The 10,837-nt window shown below is 40.2% G+C and overlaps 1 protein-coding gene across 1 annotated transcript in view; it reads left to right on the forward strand.

Annotated features, from left to right (window-relative positions):
- The window catches only part of LOC119743011 (digestive organ expansion factor homolog), a 29,697-nt gene that overhangs the window by 16,071 nt on the left and 2,789 nt on the right, over positions 1-10,837 (forward strand). Inside the window, exons 9-19 of the mRNA XM_038219322.1 lie at positions 380-465; positions 676-738; positions 3,719-3,915; positions 4,777-4,933; positions 6,786-6,882; positions 7,148-7,233; positions 7,809-7,891; positions 8,271-8,347; positions 8,675-8,746; positions 9,478-9,602; positions 10,671-10,769. Coding sequence (XP_038075250.1) covers positions 380-465; positions 676-738; positions 3,719-3,915; positions 4,777-4,933; positions 6,786-6,882; positions 7,148-7,233; positions 7,809-7,891; positions 8,271-8,347; positions 8,675-8,746; positions 9,478-9,602; positions 10,671-10,769 — 1,142 coding nt within the window. The remainder of the gene's footprint in view (positions 1-379; positions 466-675; positions 739-3,718; positions 3,916-4,776; positions 4,934-6,785; positions 6,883-7,147; positions 7,234-7,808; positions 7,892-8,270; positions 8,348-8,674; positions 8,747-9,477; positions 9,603-10,670; positions 10,770-10,837) is intronic.

Genomic DNA, 10,837 nt, shown 5'->3' on the forward strand with positions numbered 1-10,837 from the left:
ATCAATTAAACCATAGAATGCTCAGGCTGTTTTGGGTACAGGGAATAATAGGCATGGTGGTTTGGGGCACTTCAGTGACTAACGGGTTAAATTTCTGAAGAGATTTTAGTCAAACGAAAACTTAATTTGAAAATAAATGTAAATCTCATCACCAAAATTAACAGTGAATGTACTGTGCATATACAGTACATGTACTTATTCATAGCATGGAGAAATGTGTTTAATCCCATTAACATATTACAGGATTTTCCTCAAGACACATTGTGGGCATCTGGGCACAGTTTAGATTGTCTCAGACCAATCGTAAAAATTTGAAGTGATTAGTTTTTAAAAAAATACGGTCAGTTTTGTGAAGTTCAGTCCAATATTTTTTGTGCAGGACTTGCTGCACACAGAGAGAACACACAAGAATGCTGAGGAGATACGCCATGTCTACTGTCTGCATTTACTCAACCACATTGTCAAGTAAGAAAAGTCTCGGAATTTTAAGACCTGAATAGCAGAAAGGGGTAAGAAGTGGAGATTGATCTAAGAACTAAATTGCGATATCTAAGAACTAAATTGCGATATTTATGGGTGTACACATATGTTTCCATTTTATGTTATCACTTCTTCCTTGTCCTTAACACCTGTTTTGCTCCAATATGTTGACAATATTCTTTGTTTTTTTATTAGGTCAAGAGAGATTGTGTTAAAGCACAACACTATGCTGTCCAAAGATCCTACTCTTGACACTGAGTAAGTCTGGTCTTATGATCGACAGCCATTCAGTTTCATTTTTATTAACCCTAACCTTCCCAAATCCATCCAAATCCATTCCCCATATTGGGGATTATGGTAGGCAAGCCATGAGTACCAAGTCCATCAAAATCCACCTATAGTGGTGGTGGTCTTGTGGTGGATTTCAGCGGATTTGGTCCTGAAGCATTATATGAAGCAGGGTCAGTGATGGATTTTGGCGGACTTGGTCCAGTATACAAATATAACATGGTTTGAGGGTGGACAGTCGATATTCGCTCCCCGAGGTATTGGAAGTTGACAAACTAGTTCCCGAGGCGAAGCCGAGGGAACTAGTTTGTCAACTTCCAATACCGAGGGGAGCTAATATCGACTGTCCACCCGAAATAAACCATGTTATATTTGTTTTACTATACCTCATACATATTCAGTTGCCGAATTTTGTTTTATTATTATGCACCTAAAACAAAATTTGGGGAAACTTGTACAGCTCACCAAAAGATTCAACTTCAATTACTAGTTCGGTTCGTTTGCAATATAATACAGTTACTACAGTTGTAAATACAGTTGTTTGCAATGTGTACAACTTTCTTTTGTACAGGAGACATCTTTACACGGTCTATACATTTTCTCCAGTACGGCATCATTGAGCTCTGTAAATTAACATTTACGCGAACCGTGCAACCATGCATCTCTCCTGTGCGATGTTCGTGCGTGCGTACTGCACCCGTGCGACAGTTCCTCGATTGCTCTGTAAAGCGCATGCGTAGTAGACTGTCGCACGGGTAACCCATGCGACAGTCTACTACGCATGCGTATTTACAATGTGCGTGAATCCTCGCGCACGCGTTTGGTAAACAGCAAGAATAACATCTGGCACGTGATGGTGAATTGACCAGTGAACGTTCGGCTCTCGATCATGAATATGTATGAGGTATAGTAATACTTAGTAACAGACACTAGGGAGTTAGGGTAAATGTTGCTCCATGTTTATTTATTTTGATAAAGTTGTTGTAGTTTATCAGTTTCCCTTCTGTTGCAGTTTCAAATCCCCTACCAGTCATTTTCATTGTGCAAACTCATAACATCAAGTCAATTTCCCTTTGTGGTTTATTCATTGATTTGTAGCAAGAATCTGTATCTTCTCTGAGTGATGCCCCGGTATAGGTTTACAGCTTTGCTCAGATTGCTTGCCTCTCAATTGTTGTTGTGACCCCTGGACTCATAACCCACATAGGTGAATGGCTTCTGTTAAGCACCAGATGATCAGGACTACGGAGATCATAGATAAGGCCAAAAAAAAAATAGTTCTGCTTCCGATTACATGCCTTTCAAAAAAAGGGTCGGTCGGTCCGAAATTTTTTTTTTTGGCCATTTTTTTTTATGCAGATTTAATGGGGTATTCAATTATATGCGAAGTTTTTAGCCTGAACTATTTCCATTGCACTACGAAAGTTATACACGAAATGGCAACAAAGAGTGAATAAAAAAGTACCTTTAATTATTGTAAATATATTTACGTTCGATAATTTCGGAAAATAATGGAAAATTCAGGTCGTTCGCACCATATGCACAACGCTAGTCAAGACGCGGGGAGCTGGCCAAAACTCCGAGGTGTGTGATGCGTGCGTGTGTGGCTAGCGGCCCACCATGGGCTGACAGACCTGTTTTTAAGGTCAAAAATTTTGGGAAACACGCGGCGTGTATCACTCCAAATACGAGTAGTGCGATCTCAAAATGAACTCTTGAACACAGAAAATACATACACAGACAAGCTAGATCAATTCTGTAAATTAACTTGCAAAAATGTTCTTTCTCCATCGGTGTTTTCTTGGCATTTTTACGATGTCAAATCCGACCAGTTGACAGTGGCCTGCACTGCTAGCGTGCTATCGGTCGCATAGCTATGGACTGAATACCGCATTTTCATCATGTCTTCGAAATTGGCCCCTGCGCGGCGAGGCGGGAACCAGTCGTCGCCACGTGATTATAGTCGCCGTGACATCGCATTGCGAAGTAGCTATATCGCGAAGCGAATTTGTAAAAATAACGGAGGTTTCTTTTGAAAAAAAGCGAATGTAAGTAAGAAAACAAATAAATACAAGCATTTTTTTTATGCAAAAGGGTTGTTGAGAGGTATTTTGTGAAGACAGAAAAGACAACAAAATTTTATAATTATTTATTCAATTTTTTTTTTTTTTTTTTTTTTTAATTGCCGATAAATTTTTTAGGGTCACAGCCTCAAAATAGGGTCGGTCGGGTAACCGGAAGCAGAACTATTCTTTTTTTTGGCCTAAGCTGGATAGTGGATCCAATTTGACTAAGGATCCTTATGCAATAAATTAAGGGGATAATAGTGCGATGGAACAGTTTATGAACGTATGATTTAAAACTGCCAAGGGGCCTGGTTACCGATAATGATCCAGCAGAGTTATCAGAGACCAGGCCCCTAACCAGATTTCAGTATCATGTTTGCCTCATCATACTGTTATCCCTATTCATATTTACCTGTTCAGTTAAAAACTATGAAAACTTGAACAGTTGACTAACTAATTAGCCCTAACCCCTAGGGTATTTTGGCTACAAACCCTGCTGAATGCAGCAACATGCAACACTTGACAAAATGACAAGCTTTCCCAGTGTAGCAAGATCCATCAGGTCAAAAATCTCAAGGCCAAACTGTCCTCTGCCACAGTTGTATCCTGCTGCAGTTGGTGGCCACAGACTCTGATCAGGGTTAGGGGTTGTGCTACCAGTTTACTCCACGTGGCACGCTCGTTGTGCTCAACATCTTGGGGGTCATATCGCATGTGTCTCAGAGTGCAGGGTCTCACGACAGCTTTTCTGTTGAAACAAAGAGTGGTGTTTAAACAGCGGTTTAAAAAACCACCCACGTAACAAGCTCTCGGCCAATACAAATAGGTAAACTGACCCAGGTGTTTATGAGTATTGTTTAATATTCTCTCTCTTTTTTTGTAAGGACTATGAGAGATCAAGGCCTTACACGACCACGTATTCTAATTGTTGTTCCATTCCGTGATGGGGCTCTACGTATCATCAATACATTCATCAAGCTGTTACTGGCAGCTGACAGTCAGAATGTCGGTCGGAGGAAACGTTTCAATGATGAGTATGGAGCAGTAGAGCCACACCCACCCAGCAAACACCCAATGCCAGGTACTTAGTAGCATTCTATCTTCCATATGGCAATAGTAATCACAAAGACACAAATTTCCTATCCCTCACACTAAACATGTTTCTTCCTGGAAATCCTTGATGATATATTAAATGTCAGTGGTAGAAGGTGATATCCAAAGAACAGTGCTTCAGCATCCTACCCAGCATCTTGGTGTCCTGTACCAGAATTGCCCGCCTTAACGGTCCACTGAATTTAGCATGCTACTTAAACCACTACACCAACAAGAGTCCGGCAGTCTCCTGACGACGAGCAGAGCATACTGTTCGAAATGTCGCGTTAAAGAAATTGGTTCTTCTCAGAACCACACAACTTTCTAAGAGATATCATTCACATGGTGTTACCGCAAACCTCCCATTTATTGAACAGTGCTTTCATTACTAGGCCAGAAAAAAAAACGTTAGGCAGAACAAAAGACTGTATTGGGGAAATGGAGAAAATACAATACTGAAAAGTCTGCAAGGTTGAATATTTCAATATTTTGAAAAGTCCACATCTTTACTTGCATGCCTTAGGATCTGTTGCACTGATGCATCATTAGTGGGGACCTGTGTAAGATCTATAAACGGTACTGTGTGGCCTGCTTACAAGAATCAAAGAAGGATTAACCAAGTAAACTTGATGGAATCTTCACAAATATTGAATATTATTATTGAAACAAAAACAACTGTAGAAATGTAAAGTTACAATTTGAAGCAATTGTTTTCATGTAAGTGAAACTATTATTGAAACAAGTATGAAACTGTGGTTGACTTGTTAATTCTGAGCAAACCTCAAATGTGTAGTTTCATCAGAATTTTCTCAACTACGTCCATGAATATTTGTCCATTACCAATGCACAGAGGACTGGGAATCCACCTTTGCCGGCAACATTGATGATCACTTTAGGATAGGGCTAGCGATCACACGTAAGAGACTGCAGCTATACACTGACTTCTACATGTCAGACATCATCATTGCATCCCCGCTAGGCCTGAGAACACTCATTGGAACCAAGGGGTAAGCTTTGGATTGTTTACAATATATGACCATCACCAACTGGCTGTACGCTTGAAAAGTTCTTTTTCCAGGGAATAAATGTGTGCTTAGGAGGTTTTAAACACTCTGTTTAAGACCAGTTGGAGTCTGGATACTGATATTTCGGCGAGGGTAATTATCAGCATCCAGACTCCAACGCCTTTAATAAACATAGCGTGTAATATCGACCAAGCACATATTTATTCCCATTCATACCTTTTCGGTCCAAAAATCAAACCTTTTCGGTCCAAAAGTCAAAACAAGTAAAAAATTGTACATTTCAAACGATTTTGTTCAACAATTTCACTTCATGTTTTTCGAAACACCCTTCTAGCTATATAATGGAGTGTCCAGCTCGCGAGTATACAACTCCTTTTATGGAGATTGGGCGTGCGTCGGGCGTACTGCACAATGTTACACAGAACGCAGCTGTGGCGGTGCGTTGTGAATTTAGGACTATGAAACACTGACTCACTGGTAGTATTGCGCATGCCTTTGTGAGGATTGTGAACGTTCAACCAATAAAACGTTAAAATGCACTGGATTTCATAGGAGTCCAAATTTCATGTGACACTGGAAAAGTGTTTAAGACCAGCCAGCCATGTCTTTATCATCCGTTTAAGACCGGCCATGTGACGGTCTCTCGACCAATGGGAATAGGCAAACTGTCTGAGGTATTTATGAATAAAGGATTAAATCATCAGCTTTAAGATGTTACAAAACTCAACACATTTCTACTTTCCTATGCTGATTTACTGTTTTTATAAGTTAGTCAACTATTTAAATACACTTTCCTCAAAAAAGGTTTTAAACTTGACGTACCAAAATAAGGGACCGTGACCATTCAGCCCCGGTATGAAAAGGGCCCCCCGGTAAGCTCGTCCCCTTCCAAGAAGTCCTCTCGTACCATCCCAGCTACCGGCCCAGGAGCTGGTCCGGTTGCTAATCAGGAACTCCTCTATCCTGGGGTCTATTGTTTGCAAGTATTGACACATGTATATCCCAGAAGAAACCTGCTTGTGGTTTTCATCTCTCAGCGCGAAACAATAGAACACTTTCGTCGGCACAGATCAAAACCCCTGCCATGCGGTTTCGCGCACAATGGGACCGTAAATTAAAAAGGCGTTTGGAAGGATTTTATCTTTAATCCGGTAAATCTGCTATTGTTCTGCTCTGGACGTTCTCTGAAGGGCAATAAATTGATGCGCTTGACTGACTTCAAAACTTCTGGTCAGACAGGACCATGTACCGGACGAGACTGGGCTGAAGACCGGACTGGCTCTGGACCAGACGAGGTACCGGGGGGCCCTTTTCATACCAGGGCTGAATGGTCACGGTCCCTAAGGAATGTCAGTATTTTCTATTCTATAGCCTGAGGATCAGACGTCCACATGTGTAGAGCCACATTACGAATGCCTGATATGTCCATGCATGTCAATATTATGCAACCCCACACACCAGCCAATAGGAGCCGCCTTTAGAAGTTGTAATGTCATTTAGAGTAGAAATTTTGCCAAAGCTCTTGATTGGTCAATAGCTGCCATGTTTTTGTCAAACAACATCCGGTTACCGAAGACACGATAGCCAGGCGCCCGCTGAATAGTCAAGATGTAGTGTTGTTTTGCCTGCGTATCATAGACGTTTGTCTATTCCATAGACAAGGGAGAACACTACAACCATTCAATTATTGAAAAATGTCAAATAAGCTAACTGACTGGTAACTGACTGTATATTCATAAATATGTAAGACAGTTTTACCCATTTTTCATTGTGCATTTGGTTTATCTGCAGCATGTAGTCCATCCTTATGTCTTATATTCTTAATAATTGGCAGGGAGAAGCATCAAGACTATGACTTCCTGTCTTCCATTGAACTGCTAGTCATGGACCAGGCTGACGTCTTTCTCATGCAGAACTGGGAACATATCACGGTATGCTTGCTATTGTAAGATGAGATAAGACATTTCTTGGTCTTCTCTTCAGTTGTTGATGAGAAATTCTCTTTTAAAAAAGTGCAAGAATTCATCCCAGTGGTCAACAAGCAAAAACACAGGATGTTTCTGTAATTTTGGGTTGTATTGAACCTCGTCTTACTTTCACAAACTCCCTCCAAACAGTGCATTCTTACAAATGAAAACTTATTGAAATGTAGACCAGCTTGATTAATCTGAATTGTGTTATGGACTACCATTGCAGCATCTGATGGACTACATGCATCTACAGCCTAGAGACTCACATGGTGTGGACTTTTCAAGACTCAGAGAGTGGACACTCAATGGATGGTGAGTGGTTAGTTGATGTAAAGTAGTCAAGGGTAGATCGAGAGCCATTTTTTTTGGGGGGGGGAGGGAGGCGCTGGACCTCACTTGATGCTGGGGGAACTCTTCCCCCTTTTTCTTATCTTTCTTTGCATTAATTTACAAATCCTTAGAAGGAAAGGGGATGAGTAGCATTGATCTAAAAACAGTCTTCACTCCTCTTCTGGTTTAATTGCTTAAAGATTTTTTTTTTAAATACACTTTTTTTTTGGGGGGGGGAGGGCCATGGCCCCATTGGCCCCAAGATTTGCCCTTGTGAAGAGTCAGTGCTCAGGGGGAGGTTTTGAGATTTGACATTCAATGGAGATTGAGAAGTCAGTGGAGTTTGTGTAGCCAGAATCAGATTGGAAGTCTGTAACTTCTCCAGAGTTTCAGACTGTTAATTGTCAATGAATAGTGAATAGTTTCTTCTGTTGAACTAACTACTAGATACAAAAGTAAAGAAAGCAATTCCTTTTTTTTTCTAGAATGGTTTAATTGTCACTCAAAAGACTCCTTTGTATTTCCTAGCTCAGGAATTGTTATTTGTTCTTTTGCAGGAGTAAGCACTATCGGCAGACATTGATCTTCAGTAGTATAGTCTCTCCAGAGATCAACTCGCTATTCAACAAGCAGTGTGCTAGTATCCTTTCATTTGACTTGCTTTGTGCCTTGCAAATCTGTCCTTTGCACGACAAAACCTTGATCAACCTCCAATTCTCATATCTTGCGACTCGGGAACTGAGTATACAGATGATGTGCAATGCAACTGGACAAATCAACCTTTGGACATGGAATGTGGGACACAGTAATTTCTTTTCTTGAACCTTCCCATTGCTCGTGTGTTTGAGCAAATGGTATTGGGTCATCACTCTTGTTTTTATTCTTTCATGTTTGCAGTGCTTCCAACTCAAAACAATTTCTGCTTCTTTTGAATGGAATATAGCAATATTAACAATTTCAACAAGATTAGATAAGTTCATTTTTTGATGACAAATAGTTTCCTTAGTATTTGTGACCAGATTTGGCTGGCAGGGCTATGGTGTATAACCCTCCAGTAACAGGCTCCATATGTCAGGTAGTCACCCAGCTTCCTCAGGTTGGTCATTTCAGAATTATATTACCCCTTTAATGTGCACACATAGTGTAATTCAGGCCTGCTCATATGCATGGAACTTCATGAAGTTACATTTTGAGTGACATACAACCCTTGCTACGTGTAATTTATGCATTATTACACCTCGTACATATTTATGAGCCAACAGGATTCATTCATTGGTTGATGTTCCAGCGCATCTGGGAATTAAAAGTAGCTACCCTGCACACGTGTTTGCGGGAGCGACCAACTGGTGTCAAGTGTCATAGTATTTTTAATACAGCATTTTGTTTTTACTGAATAATGAAGGGATATTTGATTGTTTCGCAGGTATTCCATCGGATAGAATGCCAAAGTTTTTTGGAGGAGTCGGACAAGAGATTTGACTTCTTCTTGTCAAAGGTGAACGGAAATGTTTGAGATTAATTTGGTTCTCTAGAACATGTAATATTAATAGAGGTATTAACCCTCCTATGCAAACATACATTCTGTGCCAAGTTGTTCTTTCAGTCAAAATTAATCAAGTGACTGTTTTCAACAGTTAGGAATTCCCAGCCTACATAAAGCAGGATTGACTGGCTGTGACAGTTTATGTAACAGCTATGCTTTGACTGTAGGTGATTGATAAGACAGCTGTGCTAACCAGTTGTCTGCTTTTGCCTGTTGACTGAATGTGACTAGTCAGAGTGCTTGCTTGAAATATGATCTGACTGGTGACTAGCCTGGGTAAAAGGCATGGCAGGGGAAGTGGATGTCATTTTTGACTGTCTGTGACTGTTCAAACAGTAGGAGGGTTGAGCAGTGACACTTTGCCCAGAATTCCTACGTTTTTTATCCCTCTATACACGGCATACTATCTCTGCCTGTAAGCTACATTTTCTGCGCAACATCAAACTAGATCTAGTGTATCAGCAGTGTTTCTGTGTGGTGAAGTGATATCCTATTCTTGTGGGACAGCTGCTGTGTAATTTGAATGTATAAGTACGAGTGTGTAATGCATATTTAAGTTTTCACACCAACGAAAAGTTAAAACAAATTTTGGTAGTAAAACCTATTTACATAAACTACAGATTTGCAGCTGTTGAATTAGAGAATGAATTCTGATCTGTCTTTGGACGTATATCTTCATGTAGGTACTTCCTCAGTACAGGGACCCTATGATGGTGGGCACAATGATCTTTGTCCCCAACTACTTTGACTTTGTCCGGCTTCGTAACTACTTTCGCAAGCAGGAGCTTCAATTTGCACAGATTTGCGAGTAAGTGAAAATCACCATCTACATTTTAATGAGCAGTTATCATGAACACCAGTGATAAATTGGGATTTAATAGATGCCCCTTATTATTAGTAAGATCTGATTTATTTTTATTAATTGGTTGTGATCAAAGTAGCAAAGCGGTTGTGAAGATGCTGATTCTTCTCACAGAATGTGAAGAGTGGAAATCCCCTCCCCCCTTAAAAAGAGAAAAGTGCAATGCATTTTCTACTTTTTTTTACTTGAGTTTAGTAAAAAGCAAAGATCTTATAGTGCTGAAGGTGCAAGATGGGGAACTCCATAGAAATTGTGAAATCGCCATGGACGCCATTTGAGCAAGCAAACCATCGTGCAAACAGTGGTTTGCACGATGGTTTGCTTGCTCGAATGGCGTCCATGGCGATTTCACAATTTCTTTCTATTTCCCCATAGCGGCGCTATACGATCTTTGGTGAAAAGTGACCATTTATTATTATACAAATAAAAATGTTTGTGAGTGCGATGGTAAGAATAATTTCATGAGGTGACAGATTGAACGTTCTATTCCACGAGGCGAAGCCGAGTGGAATAGAACATTCAATCTGTCACCGAATGAAATTATTCTTTCCATCGCACGAACGTAAAACATTCGTTATTTGTTTTATACAACACCTGAATAAATTCTCGTCATTTGATTGGTAAATTGTAAACTACAATTTATTTTGATTTTAAAGATGTTGAACTACCCCTTCACGAAAATGTTTGAACCCAACGCTGTAGCGCTGACTCTTTGGAACAATACGCGCTACGCTGAACGCGCACACCAGCATGCATTTTGCACGCAAATACCGCGTCATGGAACAAGCACAAAGTGAAACGGTATAACGCATGGGTATAACGCATGGTCGCACCGTGCATTATACCGAATAATAATATGTCACGTGATCTACAATTCACCAATCAGATGACGGGGATTTATTCAGGTGTTGTATAAATCCATATACTAAGTTACTTGGTTGCTTTGTCTAGATTTTCCTTTGATATGTTTTATCTTATCGTTGAATATTGTTGACTTATTTGTTTTGTGTGTAGGTACACCAGTCAGCCCAATATTTCCAGAGCCAGACTCTACATTGCCAACCAATCCAGGAATATCTTGCTGTACACAGAGCGCTTCCATTACTTCAGAAGGTATTGCTTACCAAAATGGCATTATCATGAACATGATTTTAAGGCCCTGTTACAGAGGGTACATCAAC

The sequence above is a fragment of the Patiria miniata genome, unplaced genomic scaffold (assembly GCF_015706575.1).
Source record: "Patiria miniata isolate m_02_andy unplaced genomic scaffold, ASM1570657v1 HiC_scaffold_11, whole genome shotgun sequence".
In the NCBI taxonomy this organism is placed as follows: domain Eukaryota; kingdom Metazoa; phylum Echinodermata; class Asteroidea; order Valvatida; family Asterinidae; genus Patiria; species Patiria miniata.